This window comes from Fukomys damarensis, unplaced genomic scaffold (assembly GCF_012274545.1).
Source record: "Fukomys damarensis isolate Sample0158 unplaced genomic scaffold, DMR_v1.0_HiC HiC_scaffold_4, whole genome shotgun sequence".
In the NCBI taxonomy this organism is placed as follows: Eukaryota; Metazoa; Chordata; class Mammalia; order Rodentia; family Bathyergidae; genus Fukomys; species Fukomys damarensis.
Window position 1 is genome coordinate 33,494,430 of NW_022900916.1, and position 22,062 is coordinate 33,516,491.

Consider the following 22,062-nt stretch of genomic DNA (forward strand, 5'->3'; position numbering starts at 1 on the left):
TCTCACTGAGGTGACCTGTGGTTACAGAGGAAGCCAATGTGTGGCTCAGAGCACCCTCATCATAGTTTTTCAGTTGTGGGGTAACAGACTTTAACCTGGCAGCTCCATGGCGGGGGTCACACTTTGGTGCTCTGACTGCCCCTGGCTCGCAGTCGTCCCATCCGGCTGCCCTGCTCCTTGGCTGACACCTGACCTTGGGAAACAGCAATGCTTTTGTCCTGTGCTGTGCCCCCATTTTTGCGGGTCTGTTTATCTTTGGTCTGTGGCTTGGAAGCAGGTGCACTATCCCTTTGGACAGAGCTCTCTCTGATCCGACTAGTGCCTTTGTGGGACACACTCTTTTTCTCTGGTGGTTCCAACACAGTTTCTCTCTTCTGAGACTTTTCCCTGTTGTGGACCTGGTCTCTCTTTCCTGCATGTTCCACAGGAGAAGGATGGCCTTGTACTGACTCTGTGGGGTCCTTTTCACTCTGTAGGGGTCTTTTTTGAGCAGGCAGACCCTCTTGAATTGGCTGTTCACCACTGAGGGCAGTTTCATTTTCTTTAGATAATCCTTGAGAAATCTCTCTTTTCAAAGATGGTCCTTTTTTGGATTCACTTGGGGGCAGGTTAGTCTGGGTCTTTTTTCTGGAATGATGTGTTTTTTCCCTTTTCTCTTCCTGTGACTGGAGGTCTTTGGGCTGTGGCTCAGTGTGGGGTAGCTCAGAAATTCCTGGCATGTGGACTTGTTGACTCTCGTTCCCCTGGGGGCTTAGAGAAGGGCTGGGATTGGGATGGTCAGGCACCTTTGTGGGAGCTGGTTCGCTAGGAGACTCCGGTTGCAGTAGCATCTGTTTGCCTCCAGATGGTGCCTTACTCAGATGTGCTGGGCCTTTAGTTGTGTCTCTTTGGAGAGGGAGTTTTTTTTTCCTAGCTCCTTTCTGCGGCATGGGCTTTTGGCTTTGAGGGGAAGCCTGCATATCTGGGATTTTCTTGCTGGAGGGATGGCCTGCTTTGGGAGCTTTCCTTTCCTTTGCAGGCTTTGGATCAGAGTGAGCTTCTGTAGTTCCAGGTAGCTGTGGTTCGGTGAAAGGAGTAGGAATTCTAGGGAGCCTGACAGTGGGAGCATCCTCCTGGGATGTGTTGGGGATGTGCTGTGGCGCTTGGTCCTGGACAGAGGGACTGATAAGAGGGAGTCTTACCTCACTGACTTTTTCTTCCTGGGCCTCTTGAGGGGTGTGGGTGGTGTGGGAGCTCAGATTTGGGGGAAGTTTGGCATGGGGAGGACTGATGGCAGGAAGCTTACCGGAGTCTGCTTCCTGAGTGGGGAGAGGCCTGGGAGAAGGAGTCATGGCTTGATCTGAGCATGTTCCAGCAGCCTCTTCCCTGCTGGGTGAGAGGAGCTTGGGGGTGGGCCTCCTGCTCTGGAGGGGTGCAAGGGTCCGAGGCTGGGGCAGCCTGGTAGGAGCCAGCCGTCTTCTGGAAAGCAAAGCCACTGGGTGTTCCTTGTCCTGGGTCTCTTTTGTGTGCGTGGATGAGTCTTGGGGAGGTGGCAGTTCCGGGAAAGGAGTACTGACCCGGGCTGCTCCTGCCTGGGGGGTTTCCTCCTTCAGAGGTGGTTGAGAGCCTCCACCAAGTTTCTTCATCGAGTCGGGGTGGGAAGCATCTTCTGGAAGATCCTGGTGGGAACTGCTGGGCGTGGGTTTGGAGGACTCAGTTTCTACATCCTGGATTTTCTGAGGGCTGAGAGAAGCTGGGCCGTGTGAAGGTTCAGATGGGGGAGGACTGCTGGGAGCTACCTTGGCCTCTCCTGATTCCTCATCCTGGTGTGAATGAGGCCCATAGGGTGGAGGAGGGTCAGGGTGTTGAGGCAGCACGTGGGAAGTGGTAATAGATGACTGCTCTCCTCCATCTGCTTCCACCTCCGAGGGCTGGGCCTTGCTTTCAGAGACATCTGTCTCAGTGGTTGTTATTTTTGGAGAAAGATCTGACTGTTGAGCTCCCTCTTCCACTGGGTGTTGGGATACGTCCAGGGTCTGCTGAGGAATACCAAGTGCTGGTGAGCTGGGAAGATGGGTGGGCTCTGAAGAGATGAGGCTACTGGGAGACAGCTCTTTCTTCTGGGTTTCTCCCTCCTGGGCCAGCTCTTGATTTTCTGGGACCTTTATATGAACCTGCCCAGAAAGATGCTCGGTTATCTGGCCATCTGCTTGCAGTTTCGCCAGGCGCCTAGGGGAGGGAACCAGGTGTGCTGGTACCCCAGAGGCAGTCTTCTTGCTAGAGGGGGCTCCTGCTTTAATATAAAAACAAGTTAGCTAAATGCAGTCTTAACTGTCTAGAAATTAATTACTAAAAACTTATTTCCCTTTTGTGAGGCATGTAGATCCTTAAATTAAAAAGAATAAAATCACACATAAGAGAACATAACCTTCCCTTCTCCCTGGGATAATAATTACCCATAATTCTTTTACTTAATAGACCTCAGAACAATTTTAGTCAACTTAAAACATGCATAGACCCAAGTGTGTGGGACTGTCTGTGGGTACTGAGGAAATTTTTCATATGAATGCGATTTTAAATTTTCACCACTTTACAGATTAATGCTGTTTTTGACTGTAAAAATTAGAAGATGGGCATCTAAGCCAGATGAGATCCCTCTTGTTTTCTCAGTTATAGTGGTCCTCTTAAGTAATCTCTGAACTCTATGAGGAGTGATGCCTGTTTACCAATGCTTAGTAAAGGGTGTGGAGCTCAGCAGGAATTCAATAAGTAATGAGTGAAGAAGGGAGGAAAGAATGGGTCCCGTGAAATCACAAGGCAGTGTGGCTCAAAGAAGCTGCTCCTGAGAACCTACAGTTTGTGCAGCTACCACCCATCCCCACTCTGAACCCCAGGTCTCCCCTTCCCCACTGTCTACTCTGGCTTCAGAGATGGGTCTCTGAGGCCACTAGTGATGGTGACACTGCAGAGAAGCATCGCTTCCTCCTGTCACCACGAGAACGAGTTTTCAGACTGACTGGTTTCATGGACATAATTTGCTTATGATAGAAGTCCTGATATAGGTTGGTGACCTAATTATCATCCTAACCCAGCCCCCCAAACACAGCTAAATGTCAAGTTATCAGATGTGGCACACCAGTCTGGATTAGCCTCGAAGAAATGCATCTCAGCTCATTTTGGAGGAGACCTGATGCTCAGAGATTCCAAACCAAAGAAGACCTCTGAGGAGACCCCAAAGTGGTCCATCCCCAGCAGCAAACTACACTCCTAGCAACCATTCCCCCTTCCCTGAAAGAAAATAGACTAGCACTACTCTGAGTTTACCCTGAGACTCCTAGTCTGGACCCTCCCTGCATCCAGCCACACCAAATGTCCTCTCGGAGGGAGAGGAGAGTGAGAACAAGGAAGAGCAGCCTTCTTGGTAGAGTTCCTGGGCATATGCCCTGCTTATCATTCTTATCTTCCAAGTTTGTATAACAAGTATAAACTAAAATGGTTAAGAATTAGGTAAGAATCAAGGTTAAAGTAAGTCATAAATTAGTGAAAACATCTCAACTAGGCAAATTCACAGACAACAAAAAATAGATTAGAGGTTATCAAGCATTAGGGGGATTTATTATTTAATGGGCACACAGTTCTTGTTTTTGGATAATGAAAGACTGTACAAATACATAGTGGTGATGGTTATAAAATATTGAGAATATAATTGATGCCACTGAATTATACATTTAATATAGCTGAAATGACAAATAGTAATACATATAATAGGTATAGACATGCAAATACACACATGTATGTATATGTTTCTGTATATGTATACATTTATATATATATTTATGTGTATATATGTACTTTTTTTTACAATTTAAAGATAGAAAAATACAAGAAGAATGAAACCCAAAGATGAAGGTTTTTTCCCCTTAATCTCTTTCATTTCCCACAGACACAGTGATTTTCCTACTTTCACTATTTATCAACACATATAATTTGCCAAATGATATTGTGCCTTTTATTAAGGGCACCACTGTAGGGGCTAGTAAGTGTTCAATTTTCCTCTGTTTGCCTTAACATTAATATCATCATTTTTTTACCATTAGTCAGAATTCTGAACAATGATTTGCAAATATAATTTCACTTCATGATCTTTACAGCAAGAACTCAGGGCGATGGCTTTCTAAAATCTTTATTGAAAGCACAAACTATCCCAGAAATAGGTTGTCTAGAGACAAAGGGAGAGAAAGACATCTCTTAACACTCAGTTGTGAAAATAGTGATGTTTTTCTTTATTTTATAGAAATTATATTATTTAGTTGGGATTTTCTTTTTTAGATCTTCATGCTTTAGAAACAAATGCTACCTATATTACTATAGGCGAAAAAATAAGACAATCCCATACCTAAATTGCTATGTACTTTAATAGTACATCTAATGATCTCCTTAGTTTAACATCACTCTGTGCCTAAAGCTATTTTATACATTCATTAAATGAAAATTCAATTAATGTGTCCACTGGTGAAGGTTCACATTCTGGATTTAGGCTGACAGATGCTTGTACTCAGAAGTGATAGGCCTTGGGGCTTAGTTTTATCCCTTTTTCTATTCTCACTGTTAATAGTAGAAATTACAGTTGCATTGTATTCTCAGTTACAAACTAGCAACATATAATTACTAAGGATAAAACTATTTGTCTTAATTTCAAATATTTGGGAATTATCTTTACTTTGTTTTGACATAAAATTATCTCTTTCAGAAAGATGATTCTGCTGGCCATAAAAAGTGTTTGTATCAAAGCCTAAACACACAGATGGCTTAATACAACTGGGGAAAACCTCAACTCTGAAAGGCTAATGATGTCCTGTAATATTCAGTTTTCTATTTTTAAGAAAAAGATGGTTTTTAAAATCATTTCTTGAATCAAATTAGTGATTACTGGCTAGATTTAAAGTATAAAAGCAAGGTATCATATTTTCCATTTGGTTTCTCATTGCTAGGCCAAATGGTTTTTCAGAGAATTAAAAATATTTTTTATTTCTCCCCTTGGAGAGCTGAACTCTTTACATAAAACAATTCCACTATATTAAAATTGTTGCTTTTTATTTTGAGGAGATTCACTTATGTAAGTACTATAAAGTATTTGGGTAAATATACCTAAATCATAGAACTTCATATCTGAGTGACCCAGTTTGGAGTAGAAGCAAAGGAGCAAGCAAGAAACCAGCCAAACCCAGAACAGTGGCCCTGTGGGTCCTGTGCCCCTTTCCAGGGAGACTTGACTTTTTTTAAGGTAATTATGGTTGGGCCCTATTTTCATTCTCTTGTGCTGAACCTATAAATATCACACATATACACACACCTGCCACAACAGATTTCCATCCTGAAACTCATTAGAGTCACCATTAAAAACATAATACTAAGCACTATGTTTCTCTGGGATATTTTAAATACTCACTTAACTAATAACTAATGCTAAGTGTTTAGCTTAAGAAAACATGTTATTTTCCAAAATATTAAGCCTGCCAGGAAAGCAAAGGTCTAATGAAGTTAGTATTTGATATATTAACTGCAATCCTTCCCATCTACTTTTCAAGCTGGAATTCTATTAGTTAATAACTAGATGGCTCAGGTTCAGTTAGTAAATGTATCTGAGAGTTATAAACTTTATAATTCTATAATTCATATCTTTCATTAAATCAGATAGCCCTAACCTAATTAGTCCATATAAATAAAGTTTTATTATACTCTTAAAATGGAAGTCCATTTTCCTATGCACACATTATTAATTTGCCAAATGGCAAATGCATCCAATAGTCAATATTCCTGATTGTTGTAGAATAAAGAAAGATACAAAATAAAGAGATGGAGTTTCTTCTATCTGTTAAAGCTGAGTCTTGCTCATGCATCTCTATTCAGAGACACTGATTCAGAAATCCACATTCTCAGCTACTCAAACTAGTTGAGCTCTGGGAACTGATGCATGTTTATTCAAAACCACGGGAGGTTGATGTAAAAGCCAGCACACCAACTTATTGATTTACAATGGGAGGTAGGTTAGGCTCAGGGAGTAGGGTAGGCTGTTCTAACGTATGGTACAGTTCCCACAGGGGCAGATCCACTCAGAGGACCAAATTAAAGATCAGAAGGTTGCTTAGATAGCAAAGAATTAAAGCATAGGGAGCCAGATTTCCTCAAGAGAAAGTTCTATGCAACCATGGAACCCTCATTAGGTACACTGCTCTATTCTAATCAATAGCCATAGCTTTGTAAAGAATTGTGCTTGGTGTAGAGAATCAGAGCGGGGTTGAACAGATACACTGACACGTCCATAATGCCGACTTTTAGACATGTTGAACTTTCTTCAGGTACTTTCTAGTTGGCAGGTTATACCTTGGTCACTTAATCTCTTATGAGACATACACAGAAAGAAATTCTCAGTCATTTTCTGTTGATTTTTTTTTTACCACTTTCACACTAATCTCATTCCAAAATACTAAGGGCACTTGACCTAGCAAAAGTGTGCAAAAAATTGAAAAATAGCATAGTTGGCTTAAACTTTGGCAAAATTATGACCTGGTCTCTCTCAGTCTCCCAGAATCCAACTGAGTAAACAAAATCATATTTGAACAGTCACAAAAACTAAACTACAAAGTTGCATCGGATCAACAAAGCAGCAAGAGTGTAATGCTCATATTTTGCAAAGTGTGAATAGAGTTCAGTCCACTGGGGACGTTTTTATTGTAGTGAAATACGCATAAAAGATACCATTTAAAGCATACAGATGAATGGCATACATACATTCACACTGTTGTACAACCATCACCATCATCCATCTCCAGAGATCTTTCCAAAATGAAACTCTGCACCCAATAAACAATAATGTTCTTTTCTCACCCTCCCCCTGCCACTGGCAAATACCCTTCTTTCTATGTCTATGAGTTTGACTATGTGAAGTACCTCACCTATGTGGAATCGGAAAGCATTTGCCATTTTTATTTTTCTGGATTGGCTTATTTCACTTCGAGTGAGTTCTTCAAGGTCCATCCATGTTGCAGCATATGTCAGGATTTCTTTCTAAGATTGAATAACGTTCCATTGTTTTGAAATGGAATGTTACCTTATTCATTCACTCAGTGGACACTGAGATTGGACACGTATTTTGGCTAATGTAAATAATGCTGCTATGAATACAGGGATGTAACTGTCTCTTCAAGATCTTGCCTTCAGTTCTTTTAGTATGTGTCTAGAGTGGAAATGCTAAGCCATATGTAGTATCACTTTTGATTTTTTGAGGAAGTACCATACTATTTTCCATAGCAGCTGTACCACATTCCCCCAAACAGTGCACATCCTTACCAATACTTGTCATTTTCTGTTGTCTTGTTATACTTTTCTTTAGCAGCCATTTTAGTAAGTGTGACGTAAATTTGGAGAAACATTTTAATACAAATACAAAGAATCAATGAGTCAAAGAGCTGGTTCTTTGAAAAAATAAACAACATAGATAAACCTTTAGCCAATCTTATTTTAAAAAAGGAAAGAAAAGGCACAAATCAGTGCAATTAGAAATGAGAAAGGCAAAATCACAATGGACACTGGTAAAATCCAGAATATTACTACCAACTACTTCATGAACCTGTATAGCAATAAATTAGAGAATTAAGAAGAAATGGAGAGATTCCTACATACATATGAATTACCAAAACTAAGCCAAGAAGACTTAAAAATCTCGAGTGATCCATTAACAGGAAATAAAATTTAAACAGTAATAAAACCCTACCAACTAAGAAAAGCCCAGGACCTGATGAATTTACTACTGAATTTTAGAGAGCTATAGCACCAATATTCCTGAAACTCTTCAATGAAATGAAAAGTCATTCCTGGAAGCTGGCATTACCATGATTCCAAAACCAGACAAGAATCTAACCAAAAAAGAACTCTGAGGCCAATCTCTCTAATAAACATAGATGCAAAAATCCTCAATGAGATACTGGCAAACAGAATACAACAAATTATCCAAAAGATCACACACATGACCAAGTAGGTTTTATTCCAGGGTTGCAAGAATAGTTCAACATATACACATCAATAAATGTAATTCATTTACATAAACAGAAGCAAGAACTGAAATCACAATACACGGAACTGATAGAAAAAGCCTTTGACAAAATTCAACATCCATTCATTATTAAAACTGAAGAAAATAGGTATAGAAGGACCTTATCTCAATCTGATAAATGGCATTTATGACAAACTCACTACCAACATCATATTAAATGGGGAAAAACTGAAAATTTTCCTTCTAAAATCAGGAACAAGACAAGGATGTGCACTACCACCACTCTTTTTTTAACATAGTCCTTGAAACGCTAGCTACAGCAATCAAGCAAGAGAAAGAAATAAAAGGGACATGTATAGAAAAAGCAGAAGTCAAAGTATCATTATTTGCAGATGATTATGATACTGTACTTACAAGATCTAAAAATTTCCACTGAAAGACTCCTAGAATTAATAACCAAGTCCAGCAATACAGCAGAATACAAAATTAACACACAAAAAGCAATAGCATTCCTATATATTAATAATGAACTCATTGAGAAAGAAATTAGGAAAACAATACTATTCAAATTAGCATCAAGAGAAATTAAATGCTTAGGCATTAACCTGACCAAGGATGTGAAAGATCTCTCTGATAAAACTTACCTCACTCTGAAAAAGCACAATGAAGAGGAAATCAGAAAATGGAAAGATTTCCCATGTTCTTGTATAGGCAGAATCAGTATAGTCAAAATAGCTTCCAAAACTGATACATAGATTTAATGTAATCCCAGTTAAAATACCAATAGCATTCCTCAAAGTTCTAAAGAAAACAATCCAAAAATCAATATGGAACCAGAAGAAACTTTGAATAGCAAAATCATGTCTGGGTAACAATAGCAACATAGGAGGCTTTGCAATCCCATATTTGAAATTATATTATAAAGCTGCAGTAATGAAAATAGCATGGCAGTGGCACAAAAACAGACATGTGGCTCAGTAGAACAGAACAGAGAAAGCAGAAAGAACCCTAGACACATTCAACTATTTGATCTTCTACAAGGGGCCAAAAACATGAACTACATGAATGATAGTTTCTTTAAATAAATGGTGCTAGGAAAACTAGATATCCACACGCAGAAGATTGAGTCTAGATTCACATAACTCACCATGTATTAAACTAAAATCAAAATAAATCAAATATCTAAATGTTAAGACAGAAACAATCTGCTGGAAAGATAAAATAAGTAAAAATCTTGAACACAGAGGCATACATAAACTTTCTCAGCAGAACCCTAATGGCACAAGAAATAATACCAAGAATTAACAAATGGGCTCATATCAAATTAAAAAGCTTCTCCACATCAAAGGAAACTACTAAGAGAGTGAAGAGACAACCTACAGAATGGGAAAAAAAATTTCTAGCTACTCCTCAGACAAAGGGCTAACATTTAGAATATGTAAAGAACTCCAAAAATTAGATCCTGCCAAAATAAAAGACCCAATCAAAAAGATGGACAACTGAAGTAGTCACTTCTCAGAAGTACAGATAGCCAACAAATACATCAAAACAATGTTCAATATCATTGGATATTAGAGAAATGCAAATTAAAACAACAATGAGATATTATCTTACTCCAGAAAGAATGGCTATCACGAAGAAATCAAATAATAACAAATGCTGGTGAGGTCGTAAAGGAAAAAGAAGCCCTTCTATATTATTGATTGAAATGTAAACTAGTACAACCACTATGGATATCAGTATGGAGATTCCTCAAAAAACTAACTAGAAATTCCATTTGACCCAGCTATTTCTCTTCTAGCAATCTTCCCATGTTAAAGTCATCATATTACAGTAATACATGCATACCTGTGTTTATAGCAGCATAATTTATAATAGCTAAGTCTTGGAAACAGCCTATATATCCCTCAACAGATGAGTGATAAATAAAAATATGACATTTATACACAATGGAGTACTATTCTGCCATAAGGAAAGATAAACCTGAGGCATTTGTAGGTAAATGAATGTACCTCGAGACCATCATGTTAAGGGAAATAAATCAGACATAAAACTTTAAATATCACATGGTTTCTCTTATATGAGAAACCCAAAATATAAGTTAAGAGCAAAGTAAAGGTTAGATAATAGGAAGTAGGCAAATTTTTTTAAAGTGGGAAGGGGAACATGAGATGGGGATGGGGAGGAAGGGAAAAAGGATTTTAAAAAAGAGAATCAAAGAACAAATTGGGAATAGAGCTTTTTCAAATGGGAAGAGGATTAAGAGTTGGAAGGAGCAGGAAGGGATGGGAGGGAAAAGGGACAAAAAAAAAAGAATCAAGATGCATTATGTACATGTACAAACTCCCCATGATAACTGCAATCATGTACTGCGAACATGCACTACTAAAATACAAATATATCAGTTTAAAAAAATACTTATATACTGAAATTCTAAGCCTAGAAATCCTAGATTACAATGGGATGCACTCATATTCTACATCATTTGCTGCTCCTGATCCATTAGGTGAGAACAGGGGTAGCCAGAAGTCCATTTAGCAGGAAAGAAAACTCAAACTCACAGCAGATAAGATATTTACCCAAGAGAATTCGGGCGTCAGCACCAGCATTATCCAGCCAGTGTGCTTTATCTGGTTATCTGGCTGCAGTGCAACATTTTGAGGAAAGAGCGATTCAAAGAAGAGAGGAATGAATGCTCCTGACTAAATCTAAACCTGATGAATAGAACCACACACCTCTTCCCTGTAAGGGAATAAGCTTCTGGAAGGCTGAGTTCTAAACCACAAGGCAACCCTATCGACTGCACCCTTCCAAGGGATTGCCCCACATGTCTCTGAAGGACAGTCCCATGAACTCCATTATAGCCATGGAGACAAGTGGTTACAGACAGGTCTACAGGGCTGATTCATATGGTTTGTTTGTGTGAACGATCACCCCAGAAGAATAGTTGTTAAAGAGTTAAAACTATCTCTACTTTGGCTGATATGTACTCAAATAACTCACAGATTGGCATTTTTTCCATGAAAAAAAAATTCCTGGCACAAGGGAAATGGGATAGTACCTGTAGTTGGAGCCAGACCTTTGGCAGGTTCTTCAGCCAATCCCAGGTATTCCCTAATGAGCTGACTTAGCTTTTCATAGGCAACATCCAAATCATCTACAGTAAATGAAAGATTTATTTTAATGCAATGGGATCATGTCAAAATACACTCCATGTCCAACTGCTGGTGGTCCTGATTTGATCACTACATTTAATTTTATGAATACAGTGGCAGGCAAAATTAAGATCACCCAAATAACGTTTTACCTTTGTATAATCTTCTGCCCTTAAGCATAGGCAGAGATCCCGAGGAGCTAATGAGATGTTACTGCTGTGACTATGTTACATTATATGGGATTTTTGCAGATGCAAATAAGGTTACTAAAGAGTTTGAGCTAGTTAACAGGGAAATTATCTGAGTTCACTCTATCACATGAGCTGCATAGAAGGACAGGGTTTTCTCTAGCTGTTAGCAGAAGTCAAAGTCAGAGACTCAAAGCACAAAGAGGACTGGCTGTGCAGTGAGTAACTGGTTAGACAATAAAACCTCGGGAGTGGTGTCTATGGACTAAAGGCAACCTTCGGCAGAGAGGCAACAAGGAAACAGGGCCATTGGTCCTACAACTGCATTCTTTTTTTTTTTAACATATAATTTATTAGATGGAATTAAAAACCAACACAAATCAATTTCAGGCACTTCTTGAATACAGACAATGGGAATTTTCTACCAAAGAACAGCACATCTAGCAGGCAATAACATGAAAATTTAAACTTTAGTTTTTAGAACAATATGCAAGGGCTGGACAGTTGTAAGAGATATTGCATAAGCAATCCAACAGTATCCCTTACAACTGCATTCTGCAACAAGAGTGAACTTTAGAACAGATTTTTCCCTAGAATCTTTAAAGGAGAACTCAGCCCTGCTAACTGCTGATACCCTGAGCAGAGAACCCAGTTACACTGTACCACACTCCTAACCCGGAACTGTGCCCTAACAAATGGGTATTATTTTAAACCACTAAGTATGATCATTTCTATGCAGCAATAAAAATCCAATATGAATATGTAATACTTTAACAAGTTTTAAAGACCAAAAAGTATTAAGTTGAACTGTATGAAATTGTTTTTATGGGTCAAAAAAGTTGAATATCAGCAATTTCATGATTCAGCTTATCATCCCTCATCTCTCCAGTACCCGACCAAAAAAAGTAATCGGTATTAGTTTTTTTGAGAATTCTACCAGTAATATTTTCCTATAGAAGTACAAGAAAATACAGTTAAACTTTTTTTATATAAATTATAACATATTATACCTATGGTTATAAATCAGAAATTTTAAAGTACCAATATGATTTAAAGATAATTTCTTATCTATACACAATGTTTTCTCATTCTTTTTTATGGATATAAAACATTATACAGTTTTAAAATATGTATAAATTTCTATATTCCAAGAAATTCTCCCACTGACTATTGTTTCAAGTAAGTAGCCATTTATAAGTTAAATTTTGAAAATGTTTGTTTTATATAGATATTTTTATGGTTATATTTTTAGTAATTCAGTTTTTAACTATAGGTAGATTATGATAAAAACTGCTTGAGTTTCATATGCCTTCCTAAAAATTTAAATGTCTACTTCAAATTATATATTATCTAACTTTATTCTCACCATATCCCTAAGGAAAGAACCTATTCCTGGCCCATTTTATGCTAAGTCTTATTAGTTAAGATCTTTCAGAATAATAAAGCTAATACTCCGATTAAAACATTGGAAAGTTAGATCTTGTGTACTTTTTTTTTTACCTCTTTTGCAGCTCTTTTCAAATAATATTTTTCCCTTAAGTATTTTATTTCCACGAAATAAACTTAATCCAGTGACCCCATATATCTACTGAGAGTTACTGACCTGCATTGATTACTGCATCAAAATAACCTGGAAATTTCTGATTAATTTTAACATAAAGGTCCACTCTGGAGACAGCAAATTCAACTTCTGCACGACTGAATAATCCTTTTCTCCGCAAGTATCCCTCATATTTTTCTTTATTCATGGGTACCACCAAGATATATCGAGGCTCAAAATAGGAAAATTTCAAACTTCTTACACCCTAGGTATTTAAAGGAAAGATGAGTTGGATACAGACACATGATTTAGAAATCATTTTGGAGACATCTGACAACACAGGTATAATAAATACTATACTGAATAATTTATTTTGTTTGTAGAATTAGCCATTATTTTCTATGAATATTTCAAACTTGGATTACTTTTCTTTCTTCATTAAATATTAAATTGTCACTGCAAATATTAGAATTCATTCCTCCTGGTTGTCTTCTAATTAATCATGCTAATGAATATAACTGTTAAGAAAACTGCTAGATATAAAACAGGTAACATTCCTGTCAGTACTGCTAGTACTGCTTAATTACCAAAAAATAATTTCAATTCAGTATATCACATGTCATCACTGGAGCACAAGGAGATATTACCAGGGGAAAAAAACTCCTTTGTTGAGCCTCTGTGACCAGCTTGGGACCCTTCCTGTTCCTAAACCAGTAACCTGGGTGGGCTGGTTCCAGTGACATCTGATAGCCTCTGTCCACAGAGAATTGTGAAGACCAAACTCACGGTAACCTACTAACCAGGAGGTCAGAGCATGAAGCCATGCAGGTTGCTGGTCCACAAATATGGAAAGCTTGGTTTGTGACCACCATTCTCCAATTCCTATAGGCTCTACACAGATCCCCCAAGCTCTCTGGACATCGGTTTTCTCATGGGTAAAAGCACAGTTCCTTCTATTCCATTTCCATCATCATCAGTTTAACTCAAGCTCAAAATCTTTGTTTTAAAAATTCAGTAGGAAGAAATACAAGCTCTTTTTAAAACAGTTTCTGGGAAAGTCAACAATAAGGGCAGTTTGGAAGAAATACTTCAGCTGGAGAGAACCAGGGGAATAAAACATGGTTTATAGACTCGACCTCCTGGAAATGAGTAGCGCGAAGCTCTCAAGGAGGAATAAAGTAAAACAGGAGCCATCACTCAGATAACTGCTGAAGTGGAAACAAGGTAGACACAAAAAGATGGAGCGTTTCTACACTCAAAAATGCATTCGTTTTTGTTTCTGTTTTGTCTAGGAAGAAATATTTTCTAATAGGTCCTTTTAAAAAAACTAATTAATGTCGAAATAAACAAAACCCGCTCTTAAAGATACAAAACCAATCAACTGCAGAAACAGAAGGTTTGTACAAAAGATTTAAAAGCTAGAAGAAATGTAATAAGTTCATTTGAAACTAGAGAAGAATTAAACCATTTCAAGGAGCAGAATAGGATTTAGTCTCTTGCTCTGTGAAGTTACAGAAGAAAATGCAGAAAGAGTTAGAGTTAATAGGAAAATAATACCAGACTTGCCTAGGTTTTATTTTCTTTAAGTATGGTCTATTTGAATTGTCTTTATTATAAAAGTGTTATTATAATATTCTGGGAAAGTATTTGAAAAAAAACTGTCTCTGAAGATTTTAAGTATTTTATAAAGCTGCATATATAACAATATATACTTGTAAAAAAGTGAGTGAGAATTCATGATTTAACTCTGGATCTTAATTTTTGAAAAAATGTATTTATATTCTAATTTCAGAAGATTTTTTTTGGTAGGTGGGTGTAAAGAGAAAAATCTCCTGAGACTTGCAAGTCTAAATTGCTGGAAGTATAAAAGATTTAACACCATGCGCAACTGGAGTCACATGACAGCACAGCCCACACATTTCCCATGAAGAGCAAAGGAACAGGGTGACCAACTACTCCTGAGGGACAGGGAACCAGGTTCACACAGCACCCAACTCGGGTTTTATCTAACATCAGCTCAAATAAACAGAGACCATGCTGTAAAAAGAAAACTGATAATTTAGTGATGAAACAAAAGAAAATAAATCCTGAATGGCAACTTTACTCACGCTACATATACAATTTCTTGAATTGTGATCTAAATTCTGCCACTTAACTCTTTACATGTCTTGCCAGCCCCACACTAATTATAAATGTAATACCTCATAACACTTTGGTATGCATTTCTTTTGTGTCTACTACTGTGCTGCCTACAAATTGTAGATCTACCTTCAAACACACACACACACACACACACACACACATGTGCGCGCGTGAGCTAAATTAATTGAATAAAAAACACTTACTTCTATTTCCATATGGATACAGCTTGCTAAACCATCTCTTGCAATACCTTCTACGGTGTCCCTATTTAATCCATAACTGTAATTGCCATAATTAAATGTTAGAATGAATTTCCCCTGGAATTTGAGAAGTACAAAGATTTTCATGTAATGGCAGCCATAATGAAATTTAGGATGAGTAAAATAAAATAATTTGATCTCTTATTTTTAACAAATATTAGCAACTATAAGAATGACAATATGATAAGGTTATGAAATTGAATATCAAACTGTGATAGAGAAATTTACTCAGAATCCTCAGCTGACAAAAAATAGGTTTGTGGAAATAATCTGTTGACAAAAAATTAGAGGAGGTTTAAGGACTGAAGCTTACTGTACAACAGACCATTGGAATTACCCACTCTCCACCAAACTGGCACCACAAACCTTCATTAGAGACAGTAAAACTAATAGCCTGCTCTTTGCCTCCACCATTTCACTCTGTCAACATCCCAGGTAGTCTAGAAAAGGATCCTATTCCCCTAAATCCTTGAATTCCAAGATAAAGAGTGAATTATGGCTAATTCCTGGAGGGATATCCTCAAAGGTTTAAAAAATAGGCTCACCATGATTTTCCCTCATAAAGATAGCTTTTTATTGAAACTTCTCCAAATATTATTCAGCAGAATTGTTGTCTGCCCTATAGTCATCTGAATAATAAATACCACCCCTTCTGTATTCCAGAAGCTCAGTTCTTCTGAAGCTGTACTCCCTTGCAAAACATGCAAGAAAAAACACCTATCTCAAAATTGCTTGTGATTTTTTCTTTGACAATAGTATATTTATTAACTAAGTCGAATGTAAACTGAAAGGCTGATGACAACAGAAGGAATAAAAATGTGGATGACCTTAGTAAGTGTGAATTCTCATATGAAGGACTTTAAAGCAAATAATGAAGTGAGAACTTTAGGGCTGCATTGAATCTCACTAAAGGGCAGCAACATCATGAAGAATAGCAAGCAGGTAAGAGTCTATTGTTATCTTCCTGGGCCCAGGTGTGCTGGAGATGTGTGCAGATGGAGGATGGGCTATCTGTCATGGGAAAGGTTTTGGGCCTGAGTCACAGGATGTCTCCTGGGATTGGCTGGGTCTCTGCGAGGTGTGTCTCCTATGGGCAATGAGGAAAATGTATATCCCCCCAAATCAAAAGAAGTTTTTGTTATGTACAGGATTTCCAAAGGTACAAACTCAAAACAATGCTTAAAATTTTACTTTTTCAATATCATACTGTCTCTGTTCTTTGGGAAAAAAGTACTGTGACTCCTTTTCTTTATATATACATATATATAAAATATATATGTGGAGATACAGATAGATCCCTAACCCTAACTCTAGATATCTAACTTTCCTTCCAAGTATATATGCTTTATCTTTTACAGTGTGTGATGGTTAATTTTATGTGTCAACTTGGAGGACATCGGAGATGAGATTAACATTTAAATTGGTGAAGAGTGCAGCAGAGTTCCCTCCCCAATGTGAGTGGGCTTTACTAATGAGGGGAAGACCTTCATGGGACAAAAAGGTCACCTTTTGGACTTCACCTGCATCATTTGCTTTCCTAAGGCTGCAGGCAGGCAGATTTCGGCTTGCCAATCTTCATAACCAGATGAACTAAGTCCTTTTATCTCTTTCTATATTCATGCATACACCTTATTGGTTCTGTTTTCATGGAAAAACCTGGCTAGTACTCTCACGCCCTGTTTTCAAAATGTATAGATATCTGAATTACTTCTCAGATATATGTTTGCATACAAGGATGTTCTTCTGTAGATGCCAAAAACACTTTTTGGATGGATGTAGGATTGGGAGAAATCAATCAATCTATCTATCTATCTATCTAAATAAAATCCCATTTAATTTGATTTGTTAAGCATTGAAATGAAGTAGTCCTCTCGTTCTGGCTGCGATACTTTCATTTCTTGCTGCATGTGGATTTCCATACATAACAATAGTCATACTTCAAAAGTTCCCAGGTCTATGCTTTCACTTCCACAAGGCAGAGAGTATTTCCGTGGATAAGTGACCACATATGTGCCTGTAAAAAGGGTTCAGATGTCTGTGGGCCACTCAGGAATAATCTGTGGGCTGGGTGAGGCATCTGTTGGAGGAGACCCATGGGTATGGGAGGGTGCAGGTCCATATGTTGTGCTTGTCACCGCCAGTAGGTGTGACTATCCACAGTAGGGGCTGGGGAATGCTAGGCCAGGGTATCTGTTGAAGGGGGCCATGCTGTCGGGGTGGGAGCTGTGAGTGTGTAGAAGCATCTACATACAGAGAGCTAAGTGCGTGGGTGTGACTGGTGCATCTGACAGTATGCCATGAATTTATAACCCTAAGTTTATCTCCTTTTTAAACATTCTCACTCATGTTAAAAGAGATTAGAGGCAAAATTCAAGTAGAAGAAAATTACAGTAAATTTAAGTAATATATGTTAGCAGAAACAGCAAAAATGAATACTTCTGAAACACATGGGGATTTCTGTAGAGTGTAAAACTACAAGGCTAAATATAACACGGAAACATAGTGATTTCTTAGACTAGGAACTGAACCAGATTTCAAACCTGATAAGGTGTGGAACATGAGGGGAGCACAGAGTCCCCAACAATAGTGAACTCAATCAATAGAAAAATACCTCAGAGTCTAACAGGAAAAACTAATAATTTTGGGAGCTAGTTGTCTTTCAACCTAAAGAATGTTATAGCCTATGGCTATACCATACTGACTGTGCCCCATCTTGTTTAAAGGATCTTAACAGAATGGTTCTTTGTAATAGCAAGATAACTCCTCCTTTCTCTATTAAGGTTTTTAGAAATAGACAATTCCAGAGAACTCAATAAATCCAACTAATTGCCAAAATAGAGCACTTAGAAAGAAAATTATAATGACCATGATGTGCTTTTGACAAGATTAGAGGGGAAACTGCCCAGGGAATGTAAGACTTTCTCCCTAGTGCTTCTGTGTGAGTACAAACACCCTGGAAACACACACTATGTACAGTGTTGCTTCTCCAGAACTGAGCTAATGGAACCCACAGAGCTTAAATGCTCCATGACACTTAAATGTTCCGTGATGCTGTACATTGAGGGTACAAGCCAGGCTCATTATTCAGGGGGAAGACAAAGACTGGAGGGAGGAAAGAGAAGGGGACAGAGCAGAGGGAAGATGTACCTATCCATGTCCCTAGCTGGATGGTGATCTTTCAAGGCCAGAAATGGATTAGCACCTTCAAGAAGGCTTTAGAAGAAAAAGTAGTAGTGTGGGCGGCGGAATTAGCTCAGTGGTGCCACTGCATGCCTTGCAAGAGCAAGGTCCTGAGTTCAATTTCCAGTACCAAAAAAAAAAAAAAAAAAAAGTAGTAGTGTGGGCGGCGGAATTAGCTCAGGGGTGCCCCTGCATGCCTTGCAAGAGCAAGGGCCTGAGTTCAATTTCCAGTACCAAAAAAAAAAAAAAAGTAGTAGTGTGGGCGGCGGAATTAGCTCAGGGGTGCCCCTGCATGCCTTGCAAGAGCAAGGGCCTGAGTTCAATTTCCAGTACCAAAAAAAAAAAAAAAAAAAAAGTAGTAGTGTTGGATTCATGTGACAACAGAAAGGACAATACAAACAAAAATAAGGCTGATGGTTAAGAAAAAGCAGGAGGCTTACAGGTTCATTAGCAATGACAAAGTTGTAAGATACAGTTTAACTGAAGTCATGGCTGGGCATGTACTAACATTCCCACGTACTTTCAATAGATGAAACATCCTAGCTTATGAGGACTGCCTTTCTGTATGAAGGCCAGCCAAGAAGAAACAAATTGTTTTTTAGAAAGTGAATTCAAAGACGAAGGAGTGTGCCTTACTGCCAATGACTAGACAATCAAGGTTCTAAAAAAACAAAAAACAAAAATATTTCAACTCAAATGAGACTTACAAGTATAAAATTTAACTTTTCCCTTTTAAAAAAAAATCACTATTTCCTAGTATTTCTGAATTAGAACATGTATTACTTATACAATAAAAATATAGGAAAATCTCCTTACCATGTTGAGCATTTCATCGAAAACTTCTTGAGAGATAAAATGATAATCAACTCGATCCCCTTCTCCAAAGTATGGTGGCCTTGTAGTGTGACAGGCCCTAAAATCACAAAATAGATAACCTAGTCTATGTCTTCTATTACCTTGAAATTCAAAACTGAGGAGTTTTCAGTAAACAAAATGTTTAAGAAATTGAAATAGATGTATACAGCATAAATCATAAAATAATCTAATTGTGAAGACACTAATCACTACAGACTGTAAGGATTATACAAATTGTTGATTATCAGGATCAAATTTTTATTCACTGCTATTTATCACCATCTGAATCACTCTCTCTGCCTAATAATTCTTAAATAAGTACAACAATATCCATTACCCAACTAACTGCTTTCATGTTCTCTCTGCCCTGTATGCATTTTCTGAAGGCTCCCCTCCTCTTTCTCCACCTTGCTGGTCCACTTGTTTTGCCAGATTCAATTTGTCACCCTTCCCAGCATTTTTCCTGAGCTCCAGTGGCTGAATTGTGCATCTCTTCATACTCCCATAGTGTCAGTCTGTGCCAGCTGCAGTCTAGTGCTTGTTCAGAGCTCCTCCAACACTGGAGGGCAGAGACATTTCATTCATCCTGTGCTGCAAGTCCACATCAGTATTATACTTGACCTTCCTATGGGAATTTACAAGTCCGATGCTGATCAGAATTCTCATCTCAACCAGAAAGGCTTTTTCCATCCATTGTCTAAAAATAATCCCCACCCTATAAGACTTCTGACAACTCTCTATCACCAACACTGCCTTCTTTCATATAGATTTTTTTCTCTATTTCCCAGAACATATAAATCATGAGGGGAGGACTTTTATCTTGTTTATCTTGTCTTGTTTATCTTGCATTCCCAATGCCTGACATATAGCAGATATTCACCAAATAACTATAAAATTAATAAAAATGAAATGCATACAGTGGCTAATAGCAGCTAGGAACTCCAGTGTATAGAAACTATAAAAGTGACTTGGCCAGGGTCACATTGCAGGATGGGCCCAGTCCCGGAACTAGAATAAGGGGTCCCTGCTCCCTGGGACTCTGGATTTCATATCATTCTGCCTTTCCAGCATTAAGTTCTAGGACTGCAAACTGATGTTTAGATCACCCTGGGATTTTAAAATGAGATGAAAATAGCCAAACACCTGACATGTTGTTTCACTTATTTCTCACAAAAACCATAAGGCAGATCTTGTTCTTATTTCTATTTTACAGATGATGAAACTGAGGCACAACAGTCATGTATGTTCCTAAGTAGCAACACCAGGATGACTCCAAAGTCAACTCTTTTTTAAATAGCATACTAATTAAGAAGGTAAAGGTGCAACCTGAAAAACCTACCTGACATAAAATCAAGGACAAATGTTTATATCTGAATGTTTCCCTTCTAGAATTAATGGCACTAGCACATTTTCAGATCTTCATATTACATTTAAGTTATATACTCCGGAAAGAATATACATCCTCAGAGATGACTGTCAAAACACTGTGACATTTGTTTTGTGGTTTGAATGCACTGGCATTTCTTCCACTGCCTCGGCAGAGACCTGGGATCCTCTGTCTATTGGTGTCCCTGACAGTCAAGGAAGATAAATACGTGGCCTGGCATCCAGTGCTGCGGACCCTTAGCACAATTTTTACACGCTACACTGAATTTACATTTCCCTGCAAAAGAATTGAGCGGCAGGCACTTTTTGAGAATTTTTAAAAGGGAGACAAAACAAAGAAGCAATCTGAAGCATGTAGGCAGGTAAACAAAGGGATGCTCCACTGATGTGGAGAAGGTTGATGACAGAATCTGCAACTGTGTAGAACTTTCTATTAAGAAGGACCTAAGATGACCTGTGGGTTTTTTGAATCTGTCATCCAATTTTCACATACAGAAATGTTCACTGTGTAATATGCCACCCAACTGTGAATGTCTTAAAAGGAACACTTCATAGTGAAAGCGATGTTTCACAAAACTTTTTTTAAAAAATGATTCTAAATTCAGACGAATTTATTTGAGCCATCCCTTTCAAATAACCTTCCCCCTTGTGCCTAAATATGTCTATGAGTTTGTTCTTTATTAATTAACGTACTAGATTAGTCAAGGTAAATAATCAAATCATGGTTTGTAGTGGAAGCTATACTTCCTGTCAGTTTCACTTAATAGACAAAAGGACTGATTTGGAGACTAACTCTAGACTGCAAGTCCGATCCTAAATAAGTGTGGAGGAAGATTAGACATTATAAAGGCCAAATAATTGAGGAACTGCCATCAAGGCTGCTAAGCAAAAGTGCCCCTGGAAAGGAGATGATCAGGAGCAAAGGAAATGGGAATAAACACGCCAAATAACAGAATGCTAAAATATCCAGGGAAATGTAATAGGAAGAAAAGATGTTTAAGAACAGCTGGCAAATGGATGGGAATGTAGACTTTTTGTTGTTGTTGTTTTTCAGCATGATTCAGAAGCACACAGATTTAGAATCTCAATTTGCAACCAGGAAATACTGAACTTCCTGATACTACCAATATTTAGGCAGAGGCTTGGCAATGACCACATATGAACTCAAGCACACCACAGCATGGCCATATTGTGAGTGAGCTTTTCCAAAGGGCACCCCCAAAAGTCCAGGTATTCTAGAACATTTTACAGGTAAGTTAAATTGGTTTTCACATTCAATGCTAGTATACATCAATAAATTGCTGGACATGATTTAAGGGACCAT

General features: G+C 38.0%; 1 protein-coding gene across 3 annotated transcripts in view; it reads right to left on the reverse strand.

Moving 5' to 3' along the window:
* The window catches only part of Lrguk (leucine rich repeats and guanylate kinase domain containing), a 125,055-nt gene that overhangs the window by 36,757 nt on the left and 66,236 nt on the right, over positions 1–22,062 (reverse strand). For 2 of the 3 annotated variants that reach the window (XM_010611736.2, XM_033757659.1), the window contains 4 exons: positions 19,314–19,410; positions 15,261–15,374; positions 12,979–13,180; positions 11,094–11,189 (listed from right to left, as the gene is read on the reverse strand). In XM_010611736.2, the coding sequence (XP_010610038.1) occupies positions 11,094–11,189; positions 12,979–13,180; positions 15,261–15,374; positions 19,314–19,410 (509 nt within the window). Of the gene's footprint in view, positions 1–82; positions 2,273–11,093; positions 11,190–12,978; positions 13,181–15,260; positions 15,375–19,313; positions 19,411–22,062 lie in introns of those variants that run through there. The other variant, XM_010611735.2, reaches the window with a different exon arrangement.